Below are 22,947 nucleotides of genomic sequence, written 5' to 3'. Positions count from 1 at the left end.
CTGTGTGCGTAACCGTGACTGTCTCTTTCGTGAGTTCCTTCTCCGATCGAGGACATGGTGGGGTTATGTCTGACGTAGGTAGGTGTTCATGATCATTCATTTGATCATCAGTAGCTCACCTCCGTAATGCGTAGATCTTCCCCCTCTTATTTCTTGTACTCGTAAGTTAGCCACCAAATATATGCTTAGCCGCTGGTGCAACCTCACCACTTAACCATACCTCACCCATTAAGCTTTGCTAGTCTTGATACCTTTGGAAATGAGATTGCTGAGTCCCCTGTGGCTCACAGATTACTACAACACCAGTTGCAGGTACAGGTAAAGGTTACTTGACGCGAGCGCGTTGATTGTTCATTTGGAGTTGCTTCTTCTTCTTATTCATCGATCTAGGATGGGTTCCAGGCCGGCAGCCTGGGATAGCAAGGATGGACGGCGTTCTTCTTTTCTTGTTTGTTTTCGTCCGTAGTCGGACCCTGCTCTTACTCTTGATGATTATGTAATGTACCGATGTGACTCTGATGTAGCTTGTGACGAGTGTAAGCCAATTCTATTTATATCTCTTCTTTTCAGTACATGTACTTGTGGCGATATCCATTCTTGCGACACGACGAGATGCGCTTCTACCCCTGACGAGGCCTTCGTGCCAAATTGAGGATAGGGTCGCATCTTGGGCGTGACAAGTTGGTATCAGAGCAGTACCGACCTAGGAGCCCCTTGATTGATCGAACTTGGTCGAGTCGAGTCTAGTGAAAAACTGCTTTGAGTCTAGTTATATATCGGAGAGTAGGATTCTTTTTTCTCCTCTTCTATGCTCCGGTGAGGAATCTTGACGTAATAATTTACTCTACTCCTCTTCCCACTCAAAAAAAATTAGGATCACGCGGATATTCTTGCGATCTATATGATGCCGATGTGACGGAGTTCTGTCTTGGTGCCTCCTATCTGCTCTAAGTCTCAGGGGAGTTGAGCTCTAGGGGATTCTTGAGCACATCGTTATCATTCAGATTTCTTAGTATCTCAGAACGAAAGATGTTCGTAATTGCTTCAATACTAGTAGTGGCGAGATAACCCCGATGTCCCCAGTACTGGTGCAGATTGTTCGGGAGTACTGCCATACTTTGTATCGTTGTGATCACGAGGGTCTGTTGTAGATGAAGGTCCAAGATTCTAGTTGTGTGTTGACGGATGTGATACAGGTGATGGGTTAGTATAGGAGTTGTGTGATATTACTCAATGTATCCGTGTACCAGATTGCATGACCAGATATTTCGGGAATTCATAGGTGGGAATTCAAGTAGTTACTTATAGGACAATCTTCCAACATATACATGATGTTAGGTTGGGGTTCGACATCTAGTGGATTCGTTTGTTCACGGTCGACTTACAGCGGTACACGTTGTGTCTTAAAGAGTCCTTGTAGCTTGCTACGACTCGGGGACGCTTCGTATGTCAGGTGCACTGCCTTGCACTTGATGGCTACTCTAAATCGAGCCCGTGCGATCCTCTCCACGAAAATATCGGATGAAATCTTTCTCATGAGTTTGTTTTGGCTTGTTTCGTAAGCCGCATCCTTTGTTATGTTGTATTTGGTAATTCAAGTTGCTTCGATGTCAAGTGGTGTTTTCAGATCTTTCCTAATTTGTGTTCTCATATTTTTATGTGAATGCTAATTCTTTTGCTCAATCAATTGTCATATCAAGTCTTGTCTACCGGAGTTGTCATGTTAATTCTTTTCCAACCGGTGTGCTTCTCTTCAGTGAATTCAATCCTCTCTAATTTTGCAAGATCATTCTCTCATTTTATTCCGGAGTTCATCTCATCCGTCCGAAGTCGTCTTTGTTTTTCCCCGCCCTCCCGCCCTTTTGCTTCAGTGATTGGATTTCATCCAAGTGCATTTCATTCCAGTGATGCTTCCACTGTCTCTTCTTCTTTTTTGTAGCCGGTGATTCATTGTGAACATTCTGAGGAGTCGATTTCATCATTTCTTCATTTTGTTCCTTCCCGGTGAACTTAATTCTGTCGTCTGTGTTCATCATATCCTTTTCGCTCTTGTAATTCTTTCCGATGTTGGAGATTCTTTCAGCCTATCTTGGTTATTCATTCCTCTCTTTTCTTCCGGAGTGTTGAAGATATCTCGGAAGTTTCGTGTTCAATTCTTTTAATTATTTCAAGGTGCTAACCTCATCTAGTTTTCTTGTACCGGTGCAATATCTCTCTTCGAAGTAATCTTTCTAACGGTGGTTTCTTTGAGTGGGCCCATAACCCACAGGTTTTTCCCACGATCTTATATGTCTCTTCTAATTTTCTGGAGATCTTAAATCTTTTCAACTATGACGTAAGTATGATTTTCATCAGTCATATCCCTTCTTCAAGATCTATTTCAATTAATTCATTCTTTGGTTCAACCTTTCATTCTTCATTATTCCGGAGTGTCTCATTATTCTTGGTGTTGTTCCTCGTCATCATTCTCAGCTTGCAGTCTGAAGGAGTGTTTCTCTCGAATCTTGGTTCATTCTCTTGAAGATTCATCATTGCAGCTTGGTGTTGTCATCTTATTTGTTCCAGTCACGAGTAATCCCTTTCTGGCTATCCGATGCATTTCTGAGTTGTTTTCATTCTCGATCCTCCGAAGGCCATCATTTTAGAAGATTCTTCGTTCTCAGCCTTCAGCTTTCATCCTCAATTCTTCTCAATTGTTGTCTCTTCGTTCGTCTCTCATATATTCGGGTGCCTTGTTCTAGTTTTCTCTCAGGTGGCTCATGATCTCTTCATTCTCATGTATCTCCATTCATTCATGGTTGCCTCGTTCATTTCAATTCTCACTGGTGTTTCTTGCAACAATTCTTCTAGTTTGTGCTCATATCTCTCCTCAATCTTTTCAGAAGAATAAGTTGTATGCTAGATCTGTTGATTGTCATCAATTTAATTTGATGAAGTATAAGCATAACATAATTCTTATTCTTAGTTTATCAAGTGATTTCAATCTTTCTTCCGGAGTGGCTCATGGTTTCAATTCTTTTCTCGTGTGCTTATCTTTATTTTTCCGGAGTTTCAACTTCTATTAAGTATCTTTGTGAGGCTACATCTAAATCCTGGCAAGGTCATAATCTTATTCTTTTCTACCTTCTTATCTTTGCATCATCCTTTTGTATACGGAGGCTCGTCACGGTGGTTCTTCAAGGATGTGATTCATTCTCATGTGTTCTTCAAGATTTTGTTGGAGAACCTCAAGTATCCCTTCTCTTGCATTTCTATGTGCAATTGTTCTTCCTTTGTCTTTTGAGGTGGTATTATAGCATTCTTGATAGTGTAAGAGCCTCGAAGAGTTTTTCTTTCAAGAATGAGATAATTAAGCCCACCAATTCTATGATCATGAGATATTTTCAACCCAGGATTTCTTCATTGAGCTATCTTGGTTTGGATTTCACCTAAAGCTTTTCCTATGGCTTGTTGCTATTATGGTGCTTGTCATTAATCCAAGTTCTCAATGTATCCTCTTGGTGTAAGAAGTTTTCATATCTTTGCTTTCATCTATCCTTGGTTCTTGTAGTGGTTGGTTGTCACTTCATTAGTTTGAAAGGTTTCCATAAGCCCACTACTATCTTGTTCTTTTCATTGTTGTTTTTCTAACAACTCCGTGCAATTCTTCTTGCAAGGATGCTTGCCAAGTTCATTCGCGATAATAGTTGTCATTCTCTCTTCATTCTCTTCTTCCGTATGAGCTAGTTCCTATTCTATTGTTCCGGAGGCATTGTGTTGTTGCTCTTTTGGGTCAATCTTGTTGTTCTATCAAGATCATGGTGTTCCCTTGTTCTATTTAGTTGTTTGTTATGAATATTGTCTATTTCTACCGTCTTATCGAATTTTTTGTCCCATTTTCCTATCGAAGTGCTGTCGAAATTTTCCGTGAGTTCTTGCTTCTTTCTCATATCATTCCTCATCTCTTTGCAACCTTGAAGGATCGTTGGTTTCACTCGTTTGTCAAAGAAGTGACTAAGTTTTTACCTCTTGTTCTTTCTCACCGTATCCCCCTTTCATTCTTGGATCTCGGGGCGAGATCCTCTTGTAGTGTAGGAGAGTTGTGACAGCCCGGTGCCGACAGCCCAGAAGATTCCCCCCTTCTATTCCGTTTTCGTCGTGTGATTTATTTTATTTGTCGCATCATCATCGCATCATGCGCATCATCTACATTGCATCAGCGTCTCCGTTGCCGCCAGTTTTCAAACATGCATCCGTTGTTAGTTGCCGGTTCTCGTCGTTGTCCGTTCTGAGTCCGACTGCACTCGCACGCGCCCGCGGCATCGTCAGAACCCTGTTTTTAAAGTGTGTTGAAAACTTTCTCTAATTGGGTTGGAATTTGACGTGCGGTCTTATTTGGATGTAGGTAGGACGCTTGTCAAGTTTCATCGTGATCGGAGTCCGTCTAGTACCCGAACGGTCGACCGTAGCGGCACCGTATTCGGTCTATCGTCGGACGTTTTCCGGTACTTTAAATCTCGTTGCCGGGCTGCCATCTCCGCCTAGCCCCTCAGCACAGTGCACCGACCCTACACGCAACCTAGTCCGAAAACCTCCCGGGACCCGAGCCAGGCAGACGTGACCGTTGGATCCGGATCAACCCCGTTTTACCCAAAACCATCACCGGTTTTACAATTGGAGACTCTAACCTATATTTCTCGACCGTCCGATCTAGATCGGAGGGTCTATATTACCTTAAGGTAGCCCCTAGCCTATTTATACCAGCCAAACCCAAGTCCAATCCCAAAACAAATCCTCCTCCCATCCCATCACGCCGCCGCCGCATTCATCTCCCACCTTGGGATCTTCCCAGATCCAAATTGCTCGAATCGTGTGTGCTCTTGGATATGTCCATGCGCCCGCACACGACTTCGTCCGCGCGATCACAGGAGCTGTAGCCCAGCAGATGAGCTCGTCCATCTCCTTCTTTCTCCTCCCTTTCTGTGTTTCCCTCTTTGATTTTTTCCTTTCTGTCTCCCTTTCTTCAGGAAACAACAGTCGGCGCGAGAGCCTCCTGCAGCCCAAGCCGCCATGATCGAGCGGCCCAAGCTCGGCCTTTTTCGCTCGAGCGCACCCGCGCTGCCCTCACCGCTTCGGTCGCCTCATCCTCTACGCGCCCGTCGTCGCGTCATCAACTTCATCTGGCGAGCCATCTCGAGCCGTGCGTGCCTGCCTCGCCCCTCTCGCTGGCCGGCCATCTGGACCAGGCCCGACCTCTCTTTGTCGGCCAGCGAAGGCGCAGATGCAGCTAGGTCCTTGTTCCCCGACCTTTCTCTTCCCTCCCTGCCTCCTCTCTCTCCCGTAACCTCTCCATCTGCTTGTTCCCGTGATGCAGAGAAGCAGGCTGCAACACTCCCCCGAGGCCAACCCCGTCTGGAGCCGGCCGTTGGAGCCGCCGCCGCCCCGAGCTCAAGGCTGCCTCGTGCCGCTGCCTTCGGGAATGGCTGCCCCAACACTGGATCAGCCCGTGCTTGCTCTCGGACTCGTTCGCCCCGCCCTAGAGACGCCATACGACGCTTTCTTCTTCGCTTCGCGCACCTGCAACTGCGTCTCCAACGACAAGAGCTTGCAGTTTCTTCAGTCAGCGTATGGGTATGGTACTTCTAGCGCCATTCTCGTTTGTGTAGCAAAGTCGGCCGTAGCCCAGCTGGTCAGCACGCTCGGTAGCAACCGTCAGGTCCTGGGATCAATCCCTAGCACCTCCAAATTTAATTTTTGTGCTCTATCTATTTTAGCTCCCGAGCGACTCTGTGGGTTGGCTCAGTTTTCGTTTAGATCAGCTCAAAGGGATGAGCCATAGTGCGCCAAACCCATCCAGTATCACTTGTCAATTGTAGCCCAGCTGGTCAGAGTGTTAGACTACAACCAGGAGGTGTAGGGTTCGATCCCCCCACATGCACCTTTTTCTTTTATTTTGTGTGAGTGTGGATGTGTGGGTGTGTGTGTGTTGTGGGTTCTAGGCCCACTTGCATACACCCACTAGGGGCCCTGGAGAGTATGGCCAGTGGGACCCCTGATGATTATATGATTTTTTTTGTAGTATTTGTGATGTATTTCCAAATCTAGAATATTCCAGAAGAGGAGCATGCCAACTCTGGCATGTCAAGAACAACCCCTGTTCTTGTTATTAGCGCAGTTTGATCATGTGTAGTTTTTTCCTTTGTTGTTTCTGGTGTTTTTCCGCACGCATATATAGCAGTGTTATATATGGTTTTGGGGTAGGAGAACCCAATGAATCCAATGGTGGCACTGGATTCCAGTTGTGAGCAGTTATGCAAAAGTGTCACTTTGTGACGAGGTGGCACTTGTTGACCTCGTGGGTTGGTGCAAGTGCATAGTTAGGGTTTGAGCATCCATGCATCATTTTAGTCAGTGCTTCCTGTTGTGCGTGTCTCTTGAACGTAGCTCCGTTCTATGGTCCACGTGTTGACCGACTAGGATGACATGTAGATTCACCGCTTCACCCCTTGCCATGTTAACAACATTTAATATTGTCGTGTGTCTAATCGGGATAGAACTAAATAACTAACGTCGAGTTTCGTCAATATGCAACTCGTTGCATATTGAACTTCACTTAATGTGTAGTGTTTGATTGTGTGAATTGTCATGCCGTGACTTGCATGTATTCAGCTGCTCATGCATCATTTGTGTTGTGCATCGTGTGGTGAATTCCGTGTGTTGATTTGTGTTTCTGGTTTGCTTCGTCTCGATAGAGTTCCGCAGCGTGACGGATTGGGACGACCCGTTCGACTACGTCGGTTCGTCTGCTTCACGAAGTCGTTTTTCTTCTCAGCGGGATCTCAGGCAAGATGACCATTTCCCCAGATACCATTACTATCATTGCCATGCTAGTTATTTTGATGCTATCGATTATGTCTCGTTGCCTACCACATGTAAAATTCCAGCCTCTCAACAATGCCATGATTACCTTCAACCTGTTCGACCTAGCAAACCACTGATTGGTTATGTTACTGCTTGCTTAACCTTGTTGTTAGCGTTGCTAGTTGCAGGTGTAGATGCTGCCATGTGATAACATGGGTTCCTTGTTATATCACCATATTTAAATGCTATTTAATTTAACGCATCTATATACTTGGTAAAAGGTGGAAGGATCGGCCTTTTATAGCCTGGTGTTTTATTCCACCTTTGCCCCCTTAGTTTTCGGCTACCGGTGTTATGTTCCATATATGAGCGCTCCTAACACGATCGGGGTTGTTATGGGGACCCCCTTGATAATTCATTTTAGATTAAAGCTGGTCTGGCAAGGCCCAACTTTGGTACTACATTTGCCTAATCACCTAATAAAATTGCATAGGGACTTCCCAGGCCCCGAGGATAATTTAATCAACCCCCGGGCCAGTGCTCCTCATGAGTGTTGGCCCCACTTGAGCGATGTCCGGCGCCCCTCTGGTCACCCGGAGGTTTAGCGATCCCGACGTCTAGCTCATCCGCCGTGTCCTAAGAACGAGGTACGCGACTCCTATCGGGATCGTCGACACGTCGGGCGGCCTTGCTGGATTAGTTTTACCTTTGACGAGATATCTCGTGCATCGGGATTCCGGTGATGCTTTGGGTAATCTCAGAGTTGAGGTTTTCCACTAGGGAATCTGACGACATCGCGAGCTTCGTGGTTGAGGATTTCTATGCGGCTTGTGGTAATTTGTGATGGACTAGTTGGAGCACCCCTGCAGGGTTAAATCTTTCGGAAAGCCGTGCCCGCGGTTATGTGGCAACGTGGAAGCTTTGTTTAACACTAGTTCTAGATAACTTGCAGTAACTTAATTAAAACATGCCAACTATGTGCATAACCGTGACTGTCTCTTTCGTGAGTTCCTTCTCCGATCGAGGACACGGTGGGGTTATGTCTGACGTAGGTAGGTGTTCATGATCATTCATTTGATCATCAGTAGCTCACGTCCGTAATACGTAGATCATCCCCCTCTTCTTTCTTGTACTCGTAAGTTAGCCACCAAATATATGCTTAGCCGCTGCTGCAACCTCACCACTTAACCATACCTCACCCATTAAGCTTTGCTAGTCTTGATACCTTTGGAAATGATATTGCTGAGTCCCCTGTGGCTCACAGATTACTACAACACCAGTTGCAGGTACAGGTAAAGGTTACTTGACGCGAGCGCGTTTATTGTTCATTTGGAGTTGCTTCTTCTTCTTATTCATCGATCTAGGATGGGTTCCAGGCCGGCAGCCTGGGATAGCAAGGATGGACGACGTTCTTCTTTTCTCGTTTGTTTTCATCCGTAGTCGGACCTTGCTCTTACTCTTGATGATTATGTAATGTACTGATGTGACTCTGATGTAGCTTGTGGCGAGTGTAAGCCAATTCTATTTATATCTCTTCTTTTCAGTACATGTACTTGTGGCAATATCCATTCTTGCGACACGACGAGATGCGCTTCTACCCCTGACGAGGCCTTCGTGCCAAATTGAGGATAGGGTCGCATCTTGGGCGTGACAATATAGGTAGCGTGTTTGCAGCCTCTTGAACTAACATGATTAATGGTAGCTTATATTCCAAGACATGAATTTCAGCTATAATGATATGTTTCATGCAAGAGGACATAAACTTGCTTCCTATTTTTTGGTCCAGTTAGTTCCAAATTACAAATGTTTGTCCTATAAGTGACAATCCCGTGGAAAAAGACGAGTCATATATACACCCAATGTAAGCTTTCACATCAGCCGTTGCTCTTGATTGTCTTTGCAAGTCCATAGATATAAATTTTATGGTTTTCCTTTACTTATAGTAAGTACGAATGTTTTTTCCTTCAATCCTTTAGGTGTTAATATCTGTGATGGAGCTACCCAGAAGGCCAGAACTTCCGATTTTGGTGCCAAGATGGATGGATTCAATTGGGTGACCCACCGTCAGGTATTGTTGTTCACTTATCCTGAGGGTAACGTGGATATGTTCTGTTTGAGATCAAAGATTTGTATTGCTAGAAAATATATCTGTGATGTGCACTGACATTTCAAATATATAACAACAGTGATACAACACACTCTTCCCCTTGCCATCGATGATCATTGAATTAGCATACTTTATAATAATATTTCTATCTTGGCACCATGAGTGTTGCTTACTGGCAGTATTATTTCTATCTTAACATCTGTATGCTGACTATATTTTTTGGAATTGAATTATGTATTCAAAGCTATTGTTCAACATAGACATCGGTTAATAATCATACAAGGGACAAAATGTATATGTACCCTTCTGTTTGAATATCTCTACTATTAAAGGGGATCTGCCGTCTATCGTGATGGTTCGACCACGGCAGATCCCCCGTCTATACGAGCACAGTTTCACTGATTTTTTTCTATCCCTCCTTAAACCAATCGATTTTTTTATCCCTCCTTCAAACGGGATAGCAATAGCACCACCGGGGCTCCAACCCAGCCGCCCCTTCCTCAAGCATCCTTCCTTCCCTTCTTCCTCCTGTCTCTCTCTCTCTCTCTCTTCGATGGCCGCACGCAGTAGAGCTGCTGCCACCGTGCACCTCTTCGTGTCGGGCGGGTTAGGCATCTAGATCAGGATTGGCGAGGGGAGGGAGCAGCGGAGTTGCTGGTGCTAGATGGTGCGCACGGTGCAGGGATAAGGGGGCAGGGGCGGTGAAGGTCGACCTGCCACCAGCCACCACCGGCGCGAGGCAAGGCGAGGTGGACAACGGGGTGGGCCGCCGCCGGTGCGAAGCGAGGCGAAGCGCTAGAGGCATGGAATACGAGAGGAGGCAGGTGGGGCTAGGGTGCGTGAAGTGGTGAGGGAGCGGTTTGCAGGGAGGGCGACCGATATGTTTCTTTTTGTCTTTTTTTTGTGCGTTGTCAAGTGCGAGAGAGGATAGGTGGGGTATTGAATCAGTTTACGGAGGGTTGGGAAAAAATTGATGAAAGGGCCGTCTGGTTTATGGAGGGATAAATAAAAATCGGTGAAAGGGCTAGCTGTAGCAACGGAGGATCTGCCGTGGTCGAACCATCACGACAGACAGCAGATCCTCCTTTAATAGTAGAGATTCTCTTGCTGTAGGTTCACTGTGCTCTGGATTTCTTCTGGGCTTTCTCTTTAATCAATTTTTTTCTGTTCGTTTTGTTTCTTTATCATTTCGTTTTTCCTTTTTCCATCGTTATATTTTTTTTTGTGTTTCATTGATTATCAATAATTTTCTTTAGTTTTCATTGATTTTATTCATTTGTCTTTCTTTATAAGTTGTCTTTTGAGTTCTTTGGCATTTCTCTTTCTTTCTTTTTATTTGTGTTTCTTTGGTTTTAGAACCTTTTTATTGTCTTTTTTCTCATTTTCTGTGTTGTGTTTGTCTAGTATTTCCTAGGTTTTCTATGTGCATTTTCATGTAAATTTGAAATATTTTTATACATGTTAATTAAAAAAAATGCATAATTAGCATTATTCAATTATTTTTTTTGTTGTCCACATTTTTTGTATACATAAAAGAATCATTATATACATGATTTGCATTATTTAATACAACGATTAACATTTCTTTCAAATGTGTGTGATGTTTAATTTTTTGAAGAAAAAATATAGTTTTCATATATATCAAACATTAGATAGATGGTTAATTTTTTGAAATACACTATTAATGTTTTTATCAATCTCTCCCTAATCTCCCCTAATAATAAAGCGCGCAGCGCTTCTGTCGTCCGTCGTCGGTCGTTTTGCAGAAAAGCCCTCGCAGTTTTAGGTAATCAACCCGCAGTCCAGTTTTAAGCCACAACGAATCGTTTTCTGTCATTTTGCAGAAACGTCCTCATAGTTTTTGATAATCAACCCGTAGTCCTCCCGAGCTCCACGCCCCTCCTCGTCGCGCTCCCGCTCCACCCGGCCCCGCGCCGTCGCCTCGCGGCCCTCCGCGGCCTCCTGCCGGTCTCCCTCCTCCGCCGCCACCCGGACCTCGCGCTGCGCCTCCTCCACATCCACGCCTCCCTCGGCCTCCTCGCGTACGCGCACCACATCTTCGACCACCTCCTCCCCGCGCGCACCCGCCGGGAGCGCGCATTCCCGTGGAACTGCCTCGTCGCCGGATACGCCAGCGTCGGCCGCCACGACGACGCACTCGCGCTCTACCTCCAGATGGACGAGGAGGGCGCGCCGCGCGACGGGTTCACCTTCGAGAGCGCGCTCCGGGCCTGCTCCGGCGCCCGGTCCGCCGAGCTCGGTCGGGCCGTGCACCGCGACGCCCTCACAGCCGGCCTCGCCGCCGACGTCTCCGTGTGCGATGCCCTCGTGGAGATGTACGCCCAGTGCGGCGACATGGAGATGGCGTGCCAGGTGTTCGACGCAATGCCGGAGAGGGACGCCGTCTCATGGAACGTCTTGCTTGGTGGCTTGCTGGGGGACGGTGGCCTCTCTTCTCAGGCAACGGAGGCCTGGAGGAGGATGCTCGGAGAAGGGCACAAGCCCGACTCCGTCGTGCTGTCGGCGATGCTCTGGCATCACCCTGGTGATGGCAAACAGGGACGGGAGGTTCATGCCTGGGTGATCTGTCATTGGCTCGAGACGGAGTTATCAGTGGCAAACGCTCTGATTGGAATGTACTCTAGAAAGAATGAGCTAGGCCATGCCCTGTCGGTGTTCGAGTCGATGCCGGTCAGGGACCCGGCCTCATGGAATGCTATACTATCTGCCCACAGCCAAGACTTCAGAGTTCTCATGATGTTTCGCCGTATGGTGGACTCCGGAGCACGGCCGGACGAGACCACCTTCATGGCGGTGCTCTCGACGTGCGACAATCTAGGATTGGTGGAGGGCGGCATGAAGCTGTTCTCTGAGATGGAGAACAAGTACAGAATTCAGCCTACTGTACAACACTGCACCTCTCTGGTGAACATGCTAGGCAAAGCAGGGATGGTCAGAGAGGCATACCAGTTGTTCGTGTAAAAATCTAAAAAACATTTCGTGCCTCTGTTTTTAGTCTCATTTTTTATTTTCATTTTTCTGTTCCATTTTTTAGTTTAAATAATTTAGAACTTTGAAAAACTTTTGCAATTTATAAAACTGGGAATTTTGAAATAAAAGTTTGAAGAAAATATAAAATGTTTGTGAATTCAAAAAATGCTCAGGATTTTTTCAGAAAATCGTTCATAATTTTGAGAACAATGTTGATGAAAATAATAAAATCGAGGATTTTGAAAAAAAGTTTGTGTGTTGTTTTTTGAATGCAATTGAAAAAAAAATTGCTAATTCAAAAAATGTTCATGCATTTCAAAAAATGTCCTAAAAATTTAAAGACATAATATGATCAGCATCATTGAAGATTATAATTGTTTTTCTCCCGTTGCAACGCACGGGTCCTTTTGCAATGTAGGTTTCTGGTGGTCCGTCATGGCAGTTTTGCAAAAAGGCCCTTCCATTTTCTGTTAATAAACCCACAGTCCTTTCTTTAGTGAGGAAAACGTTTCACTTTTATGATTAAGACCCTATATGTTTTCTCAGGCGAGGAGCCAGATCCAATCGGCGGCTGCGTGGTCCGGCGGCCTCGGTGGCTCCCTCCACCCTCCGCCGCGGCCGCGGCCGCCCCCGCCCCGCCTCCGAGATCCGGCCACCTCCGTCCTCCGTACCCCCAGCACGCCTCCACCCTCCGCCGCGGCCGCGGCCGCCCCCGCCCCGCCTCCGAGATCCGGCCACCTCCGTCCTCCGTACCCCCAGCACGCCTCCTCCGTCCGCCGCCCGGTCGTATTGTTACCTTGGGTCTGGGCAGGGTGGTCTCGCCGGATCGCCGTCCACGTCCGGAACCCGGCGACAGACACGGCGCTCTTGGGCACAAGGACCTGCCACCAGCCCGCCGACTTTGGATTCTTGCTTACAATGTTGCCTGTTCCGAGGGGAAGGGGGTGTTGGTCGGTGGTGATGGGTGCAGAGGAAGAGGGGCGATTTTGATACTGTTCTTGGGTGGAGGGGTGCAGGGCTGAGAAGGGCGATGGGGGCGGGGGAGGAGGATGCGGCGGCGGCATGGGAGAAGGTGGAGGCCAAGGAGGAGAGGATCATGGTTTCCGTGCGGGTGCGGCCCCTAAACGGCAGGGAGTCCGGCGACAGCTCCGACCGGGAGTGCATCAGCCCCACCACCGTCATGTTCCGGAGTACCGTCCCTGACCGCGCCATGTTCCCCACCGCCTACACCTATGGTAAGCAGAAGCACCGACAGAGCTCAATTTTGCAAATAATGCATGGCAATGTTGGCCACAATTGCTGTTCTTGATGTTGAAACCTCGCAGGGATTTCATTCGGCAGTCGATTTCTTAGTTTGTTCTTCTTTCGCGTCCTTTTCAGACAGGGTGTTTGGCCCCAATTGCTCTACCAGACAGGTCTACGAGGAAGGAGCAAAAGAAGTTGCTCTATCAGTTGTCAGTGGAATCAACTGTATGTACAAAACAAACAATGCAACTAACATTTGCACATGAATCTCTTATCGACAGCAAGCGTATTTGCGTATGGGCAAACAAGCAGCGGAAAGACTTACACAATGACTGGAATTACTGAGTACATTGTTATGGACATTTATGACTACATAGAAAAGGTGTGCGTGTGCGTATGCGTGGCACGGATGATGTTATACTTCACTTCGCGAGATGATATTTGCCTCATTGTTTTTCATTGCTACAGCACCCTGAAAGAGAATTCATGCTGAAATTCTCAGCAATAGAGTTATATAATGAAGCTGTGAGGGATCTTCTGAGCCATGATACGACACCTCTTAGACTGCTTGATGATCCTGAGGTACTCCATTCTCCTTTGCTTAAGCTTACTATAACTATTTTTTACCCAACCCTAGGCTGATCTCCCACTTCATCATTTGAATTCAAACAGAAAGGGACTATTGTTGAAAAGCTTACCGAGGAAACATTGAGGGACAAGGACCATCTTAGGGATCTTCTTGGAATGTGTGAAGGTGCGGGCAAAAATTTCTAGAAACAAAACATGCACCATGTTTGTTCTTTTAATCATTTGCTTAATTTGGTATGTACTGCAGCTCAAAGAGAGATTGGAGAAACGGCTTTGAACGAAGCGAGTTCTAGGTCCCACCAAATACTCAGGCTGGTTGGTGGCTCTCTTATATATTTATTTTACACTACACTTGTTGACCCATCCGCAAAAAAAAAGATGATTTTGTTGACAAGTTTTTGTTACATTCAGACAATCGAAAGTTCTGTTAAACAGTATTTAGGAAGAAGCAAATCGAGCACCCTGGTGTCTTGTGTGGTACGGAATGTCTTTCTATATTCATGATTATTTGGTACTAGCATGTTTCCATCATCTCTGAGGTTCTTCTTCTGGACAGAACTTTGTTGACCTAGCTGGAAGTGAGCGAGCATCTCAGACTGCTTCAGCTGGTATGAGGTTAAAAGAAGGTAGTCATATTAATTGAAGTCTGCTAACACTCGGAAAGGTTGTTCGCCAACTCAGATTTGTTTGGTTTGTTTTCTTCTTGCAAGAACTTGTAATCCCAGTGGTTTAGTTCTTATGTAAATAGAGTCCGGTCATAAAAATTATCAGACTTTGCACATATATTTCCTCTTTCTTTTGTATTCACTAGATAAAGTTATTTTGAATTCCATTTTCTGTTACAGTTTGACGTTTCTCCTTTCTGCTCATTTTGTCTGCTCTTTGAAAGATGACCATTACAGCTGTTTGCACATATATTCCTTCTTTGTTTTGTATTCACTGTATACCTTTTCTCGACAAAGGGTAATAAATAATTTTTCCGACAAAGGGTAAAAAAAGAAGAAGACAAAGGGTAATATATTAACATGAAAATGATATCAACTACACCTTAGTCTGAACTACTATGTTCCTCTTGCAGCAAGGGAAGAAATGGTCATATCCCTTATAGAGATTCAAAGCTGACACGCATATTACAGTCCTCTTTGGGAGGCAATGCAAGAACAGCCATTGTCTGCACCATGAGCCCTGCACACACTCATATTGAGCAATCCAGGAACACACTTCTGTTTGCGACTTGCGCAAAGGAGGTAGTTACAAATGCACAGGTCAATGTAGTGATGTCTGACAAAGCACTACTGAAGCATCTACAGAGAGAGCTCGCAAGATTAGAAAATGAACTGAAAATTCGGGTCGATGAGCTTGGCAGTATGCTTCAGGCACGCGTTTATGGTGGGCGAGCTCGACAGCTTCGAGATGGCCGTCAGTGCCCGCCCCGTAGTGATGGCGAGGGGCAGATTCAGGTTAATTGATTCTCAATCCTTGCGTTAACCTGTGTTCAATGATTCTGAACTTTACTTCAGTTATCTGCCCGCTCTGGAGTCTCAAGTCTGACCTCACCTGAATGGCAAAGCTAAAACTGATAATGGTCTATCGATGCTCCGCAGTAACTACCTGTTGCAGACCGCCGTCGAGCATGGCACCCATATGAACAGGTATATCATCTTGGATCGGATCAAGACGGACCTCGTGGGTCTGTCACGCCACCAGCACGGGCACTACGTCGTGCAGTCACTCTTCCTGAAGACGACTGGCGAGTCCCAGGGCGAGCTGCTACGGCGCCTCATCAAGGCGTTCGGAAACCTGGACGTGGCACAGCTTATCGAGCTGGTGCGTGATCCTTTCGCCAGTCATGTCCTCAGCAACCTGCTTGACACAGCCAGGATCGTAAGTACCTCTACCTCATCATCGTCGTGTCTTATACATTGATGGTTTGCTCGTTGGCCGGCGGACCATCTGATACTCACACATGTTGTGAATTGTGATCATGGCGCAGCACTTGAAGGGCCGATTCGGATGGAGGCTGGCAAAGAAGCTCGCTTCGCTACAAGTCTATCAACTAGGTCTGGAAGTAGGGAACTCCAACGTCCCGCGGGTGGTGTACTCCTTGAATCGGATGGGCATTAGACTATAGTTACCGATTCTGTGTTCTTACAATGTTGTGGATCTCAAGTTTTCTCGGGAAGGCTCGATGTGGCCACGGTGCCTTGGTTCGAATTGTCAGTGCGAGCCTAATATGTACGTCTGTACCGTACTACATAATTGATGTCCGTTTATGTTGCACGCAGCAAACAATGTTGAGTAACGAATTCGTCTCCCCTTGAAAGGTTACTTTGAAGGCTGAAACCTTCTTTTGCGCCTTACTTTGATCGACTAGCTAATAAATTAACCACATATAATCAAGTTTACCTTTTGTATTGTACAAGCATGGGCATATATAAAATTCATTATTTAGGTTTTGAACAATAATATGGAAGGTCATGTAGCATACTTTTTGTAATTATTCAAATGACTGACACGAGGTTTAGCAAGAATGTTTATGATGACCTAGATGTGCACCTTTTCATAGTGGTTGTCGTGGTTTGCTGGTTAAAGGTATGTGGTATTTTTTTCTTCTCCCGTTGCAACGCACGGGCAATTTTTCTAGTGTTACATAAACTTGATAACACGCGGGAACATCGATAAATCGTGAGTGGACATGCAGCCACACGAGGTTGATATCCACACCGCTTGTTCCCACGTGATTCGTGCAACTTTAATACAACGAGCCGGTATAATGTTTTTCATCCTTCGTATATCAACTGGTATAGCCTGCGTATTATGTCTGACCGCGCTTGCTAACAAGTCAGAGTCATGCATTGAAGTGAGGCTAGCGTCCATGACATGTCAGTCCCAGTGAGCTACCCACAGTCCTTGTAATTTTCTAGTAGCTTGCAATCATTCTTCTCTGTGCTCCTTCTCTATTCCTCCCAGTCTGGCCGTAGTTCACAAGCATGTGTTCATGGCCATGATGAAATATGGCTGAAGAACATTTCCATCCCGGGGCTCCTAAACTTACTGGCCATGGGCATGATGTTCATGCACAAACTCTAAAGCTTATCCCCTCTGCGAGGGGACTGTTGTGGTTTTTCATATGTATTTCATTTTCATGTAGCTGCTAGTACGTGTGTTACGTGCTCTTGATCTTATCTTTTAACCCATCCAACTTTATCATCAAGGGTTAGGTACTATAGCAAGTCGTAATAGAGCGGTACATAATTACGTGAACTCTAATCATGAGATACCCTGCAAAACAAATGAAAATACACCAAGCACCACATCCACTCAATGTCAATAAATCATGATTAGACAGCCGACATGTATTTAACTACACAACAAAGGTAAATTAAATCGCCCATCAATTCCACCCAGCTCCCCTTGCAGGCTGCAGCCCATCATGACTCTCAGCAAATCATGTTAATGTTGTTTTCAGTGCGATTACCCTTTCAGCACTCGTATTCTCTTGTCTGGCAGCTCTCCTTTTTCCGAAATCAACGAGCAATGAAAAACTTGTAAGATCCAACTGTTTTCTACCCTATTGTGCTTTTTCTCGTTTGAAACCACAAGATCTGTTCCTTGGCCAACATCAACGAAATCCTGCAAATTCGCAAATCTGTTGACGGTGGGCACATTCGCTCATAGACAAAGAAAACGAGAACAACGAATTAGGTATAGTATAGTCGGGCTAACATGTTGAACTAGGTTTCTGCAAAGCTAAAGAAAAGCCCGTTTCTGCGGAGCTATATCCTATTCTCCCTGTGTTTATCCACGGGGCAAGGCGTTGACAAGATCTACAGTTCGAGCCACTAATGAGCATGTGTGGTTAATGATGTCTGCCCAACATCTAAGAGCAGTTATCCCATCGCACGAAGTGTGACATTGGTCTCTAACATACAAGCATGTCTTCCTACGAACATAAATGTCGTCTGGCCCACTAGCTGGTTGTATAGTGCAATGTATTCACGAGCGATGGGGATTAACATGTTAGGTATTGCAAATGAGGCTATAATAAGTAGCAACCGCGATGCGCACGCGAACGCACAGGATTTCGGCATCACGTGGCCGCATGTCCCAAAAATCCGGGGAACATTCTTAAAATACAATGTTTCTCATATACATTGGAAAGATTTATTTTATAGATGTTTTAGTATGCTGTCAACATTCACTAGTGGAGACAGACCCTATAGCCCCAGCCCGTAAGGGGCTTTAGTTCCGGTTCACCAACCGGGACTAAAGGGGCGGGACTAAAGGCCTAACCTTTAGTCCCGGCCCTGTTCCAAGCCGGGACTAAAGGTGCTCCACGTGGGTGCCTCGGAGCGCCCTCAGAGGCAAGCCCTTTAGTCCCGGTTCTTTACACGGACCGGGACTAAAGAGTTTTAGATTTTGTTTATTTTTGGGTTTTAGGGTTTTAGGGTTTAGGTGTTCGGGAGATTAACGTGATGCCTCGTTTGTTGTTCGGGAATTAGTTTTCATATTGTTCTAAATAGAAATAATTATGCATATATATATATAAGATTAACTTATCTTACAAGCGAGCATATATATACAATTATATGGAGATCTGAATTATCGGGACTAGAGCCCGTCTATTCGATTACATGGATGAACATCAGTAATGGCCCCTAGCTACACTAAATCGTCCTTTGTCATCTATAGTTTCCCTTCTTAGAAAGGCCGCAAGCTCCTCTGCAAGAGCAATCGCGCGTTGCTCTGGTAGGACCTTCTCCCTCATGGCCGTGTACTATATAAGAAGAGGAGATGAATATGAATATCAATCATGATAACAAAGAATGACGGGTAAAAATAGAGGTGTGAATGTTCATTGCTTACATTGAATCTGTGATCCTTGTGCTCAGAGGTAAACGTGCGAATGGTCTCGCAAACATAGTATCCGCATAGATGCGTCCCCCGTGGCTGCTGGTCGCACTTTATGAGAATAGAATATATATAATCAAAATAACAATCTAGCATCATAAATGTATTGAAAATAGAAGTATATCATACTACTACTTACCTGAGCTGCTCTAAAGGTCAGCTTCTCAGGCTCGATACCGGGAGTCACGCACTTGAACCGCTTCCAAACACTGCCCGACAAGGATAATGATTTGCTAAGTTTTTCATTAATTGATATATCAGAAAGTCATCGAAAGAGACCGATAGAGCGCAAGAATGATTGAAATTACCCTTGGAGCATGTCCTGCAGGCTTTGGAACTGTTCCAAGGGTCTCGATAATGGGTCGAAGGCATCAACTCTTCCCTTATCAATTTGAATGTCCAATAGAATCCAATGGAAGCTGCACATGTATATATATATATATATATATATATATATATATGTGTCAGTAACTTATCAATTACACTTATAAGTGAATGGACACAACAGAGTAAAGATCCTCACCTGAAGTTGTATGGAAATAGTATGTGGTCACAGAAATTTTGATCTGTTAGAAACCTTAGAAGGTTTTCCTCCGTCTCCTTGGGTTTATCAGTTAGCGTCGCTATATGTATTTTATCTGGGTCAATAAACCCAATATTTAGGATGTTCCTATTTTTACAATCCAGAATCTTCATTCTGCATAATAGAGTACAAGTTATATATAGACAATGAATTGAAATAACTAAACAAGTTATATGTAGACAACGAATCGAAAAACTTACAGACAATAGCAACTCATAAGCGATTTGTCGAGGGCGTCGGCATTGTACATCTGGAAGAGTTCATCAAAGTCGATATGGATTTCTTCGGGGCGGCCGTAGTACTCCCATGGGACACTCACCACGACCATCGTTCTCCCATTCTTTGATTCACTTAAGTACCATGTATGCAAGTAACACATATTTGTTGGGAGATCATCTTTGCTGACCAAAGGCGCTCCCATGACAAACTATGGCTTAGGGGCTACCACAGCCTTGGGTAACCTGTCGTCTTGGGAAGCCAAAACGTCATCAACCGGGATACCCCATTCATTCGCCCACTTCTTTGCTAATTCCAAATCTTGCCCCTGCACCAGAGGGGGGACATTCTCGGGTAACACCCTGAGTGGTGGGATCGACTGTTTGGCCTGTTGTCCAAGCTGAGGAACGTCTGATCTTTTTTTGCTTGTAGTTGAACTTGATTTGCTCCCACTTGCACTTGCACGTGATCTGCTCTTTTTCACTTCCTTCTGCAATGTGCGTGTATAGTCATCAGGCTTATGGTGTAAGTCATACTATGATGGAAGGGTCGTGAAGTATTTTGCATATGCTATTTGCTTCTCGGTGTATTCCGGGCGGGGCTCGGGTTTCTTCTTTTTCATCTGCGCATCATGATGTTCCTTTGCTATCCTGGCGTTTTCCTCGGGGGTACGATCATAAGGTCTGATAGGAAGATTAGCATGAGGTACCTTTGGGAGGGGCGACAGTTTGCGCTTTGGGGGGCTCCGTCGCTTAGAAATCATCGGCGAAGCGTTCTTGTTGGCACGCTTCCGCTTAGTATCTGGAGCGGGCGGCGGCGGAGACGGACGACCCAAGTCCGACGGCGGTGATCGAGATGGACTCGTGTTGTGCTGGCCGACGTCATGTGGAGGGCTTGGAGGTGATGGAGGTGTAGGTGACCTGCGACGACTCGGAGGCGGTGTTGTCCTTGGGGCCGAGTCTGGAAGCTTGATGTAGTTCTTGTCCCATAGGATGACTCCACCCAGTACTTCTCCGAGTGTCCTCTCATCTTCGGGTCCAGCTATGTCGAGCTCCATATCATGAAACCCCGCCATGATTTCATCCACCCCGACTTTAGCAAAGCCAGCTGGAATCTCACGGCCATGCTAGCGTGCATCAGGGCCAGAAGGTAAAGCTTGTTCGACGGCCACCTTCATGGATATGTTCTTGAATTTCTGATGGAGTTCACATGATGTTGACTCCTTGATTCCATCCACGGGGTAGCCGGGACCGCCCTCTATCATTCTTCGTGCATTGTCGGGCGGGGCCTCAGATTCAGCCATGCTGCTTTTCCGCTTAGATGGGGCGCCGGTAATATCAAATGCAGGATCTTCCTGGCGCGCTACTCCTCTAAGCTCATCAATCCGCTTCTGTTGCTCGTTAATCCTGGCAAGCAACTGGTTGAACTTGTCATTCTCCTCATCCTGCTGCCGCTTCTTTGCTCTAGCTCGGCTTTTGTAAGTGTCTTGGTCTCTGGCAAACCCAAGCCACCACGGGTAAGAAGGACCGAAGCCTCGCGTTCGTCCTCCATGTTCGTCATTGCCGAGGACCAGTGTGAGCAAATCTTTCACTCTATCTGCAGTGAACTTTCTTTTTCCCTCCTTAATTTCTTTCACTATCTTTTTCCAATTCTCCCTGGGTATCCTAAGACCGTCACTGCAGATGAGGTCCCCTGTTTCTTCGCCGTACGAACCACCATGCGCAAGGAACCAATTTCTTGCTCTCAATTCCCACTCATCACGGAGTGGTTCAGGTACGATGCCTTTAGCTAGCAGATCTTGCTCTTTCTTATCCCACTTTGGGATGGCAGTCTCATAGCCCCCTGGCCCCAGCTTGTGGTGATATTTCTTCTTGTCGGCATTTATCTTGTTCTTTTCTGATAATGCCTGGGCATCTTCTGACTCCTTGTACTCTTGAAATGCCTTCCAGTGATTCGCCTGCTTGGCTAGATACCCCTCGAATACTGGCACTTTCTTTGTCTTTAGATAGTTTTTCCATAGCTTCTTCTTCCAGCTACGAAACAGTTCGGCCATCTTCTTTAGAGTCCACTGCTTGACTTTGGCCCTCAGTTTGTCTGCGGCGTCTTCATTCTCACATTCTGGCAGGTTGAAATGTGATATGAGATCATTCCAAAGATTATCTTTGTACCTTTCGGCGACATAGTCACTATCGGCTGCCCCTTTGCGCTTGTTCCACTCCCGAACGCTAACCGGGACGTGATCCCTAACGAGAACTCCGCATTGCTTCTTGAATGTGTCAGCAACATTCTTAGGAAGCTTGGGTTCGCCCGTAGGCAATATCACCTCAAAGGTGTAATGCGTTTGTGCATCCAACTTTCTAGTCGGGCCTCGTTTCGTAGCTTTGCTCGATGTGGAGGCCTAAGAGGGAGAAATATTCGTCAAATGAATGTGTATGTATACCATATAGAGCTATCTCCAATATTTTTCACATATTACAAGTGATTGTCGAACTTCATATGTATACCTCGTGGACTTTATTATTTCTCCACCGGCTTCTCCACCGGCTTCTCCATCAGTGGAGCTATCACCTTCTCCGTCATTGGACCTATCTCCTGCCCCATCGGCTTCATCTTCGTGTCGGTCGACCTCCATTCCATATCCGGAGGGGTTTAGATATGACGACGGAGATTCAGCTGGTTCAACATCGGGGCCGTCTTTGATTATATCTTCGAGAAGTTCTTCCTCTTTGAGGTTCCTGATATGTGGATCCATAGTTCTGCAAAAAACGGACATTTGATTAACTAATAAACTAACAAACTATATAAGAGGGGTTGAAACTTCGAAGTGTCATTTTATATAGGAGGACCTTTAGTCCCGGGTCTTGGCTAGAACCTAAACTCTAAAATATGTCTAACAGATTCTCTTAACCTTTAAGGATTTAACAAAATGGCGACATTGTAGATGTGTAGAAAATGATCCTATTTTTCCTGATCTCATCTACCCTTCTATACGTCACATTGTCTAGTGTCAAAGGACTTTGTTGAACTTTGTACCAAAAAAGAATTATTCTATCAGGAACTCCGTTCCAAAATAACTTTAGTCCCGGGTCCTGGCTCCACCCGGGACTCCTAGATTTCTGCATAGTATTCAAAGTAGGAGTACTTTTCCACTTTGAGCATTCAATAAGCAAAACCAAATTGTAAAATAAAGTAGTATTCAAATGAGCATGCATTCAATTATAAGCAAAACTACATCATCTCTTTTGTCCGTACATCGTCGAATATTATCACTAATACTCCTCGAATACTATCATACATATAGCATCACTGATACAGCTAGAACCGTAGCGCCCGACGGGTATCGTCGCGGGCGGTGGACACCCAAAGAGAAGGAACCATCACAGGATCATAGCTCCAGTGAGATCCCCGAAGAACCTGCCAGGTATGCTCGAACCTGCCCTCCAACGCAACCATGTAGTGACGGACG

At 45.6% G+C, this 22,947-nt stretch overlaps 1 protein-coding gene and 1 pseudogene across 2 annotated transcripts; both read left to right on the top strand.

The window, feature by feature from the left end:
- Nucleotides 1–5,347: 5,347 nt before the first annotated feature.
- LOC123425398 (pentatricopeptide repeat-containing protein At4g25270, chloroplastic-like) lies at nt 5,348–12,928 on the top strand. The gene is made up of 3 exons (XM_045109092.1): nt 5,348–5,610; nt 10,792–11,923; nt 12,485–12,928. Exons 1-3 carry the CDS (start codon nt 5,348–5,350, stop codon nt 12,926–12,928), a joined length of 1,839 nt encoding a protein of 612 aa, XP_044965027.1.
- LOC123429524 lies at nt 12,493–16,099 on the top strand (annotated as a pseudogene). Its single transcript, XR_006622695.1, has 11 exons — nt 12,493–13,173; nt 13,319–13,412; nt 13,469–13,565; nt 13,652–13,765; nt 13,856–13,937; nt 14,019–14,086; nt 14,183–14,248; nt 14,328–14,456; nt 14,854–15,231; nt 15,376–15,655; nt 15,765–16,099. The product of XR_006622695.1 is annotated as a kinesin-like protein KIN-7H (transcript).
- The last annotated feature ends 6,848 nt before the right edge of the window (nt 16,100–22,947 follow it).

Source organism: Hordeum vulgare, chromosome 2H (assembly GCF_904849725.1).
Source record: "Hordeum vulgare subsp. vulgare chromosome 2H, MorexV3_pseudomolecules_assembly, whole genome shotgun sequence".
NCBI lineage: Eukaryota > Viridiplantae > Streptophyta > Magnoliopsida > Poales > Poaceae > Hordeum > Hordeum vulgare.
The sequence above is the reverse complement of the archived record's forward strand: the minus strand, read 5'-3'. Positions and strand labels throughout refer to the sequence as shown.

Bases quoted from the DNA above. Each gene is read 5' to 3' on its own strand.
- LOC123425398 (XM_045109092.1), top strand. From the start codon at position 5,348: ATGCAGAGAAGCAGGCTGCAACACTCCCCCGAGGCCAACCCCGTCTGG. The intron at 5,611-10,791 runs GTATGGTACTTC...GTCATTTTGCAG, and splicing joins TTTCTTCAGTCAGCGTATGG to AAACGTCCTCATAGTTTTTG. The intron at 11,924-12,484 runs GTGTAAAAATCT...ATGTTTTCTCAG, and splicing joins GAGAGGCATACCAGTTGTTC to GCGAGGAGCCAGATCCAATC.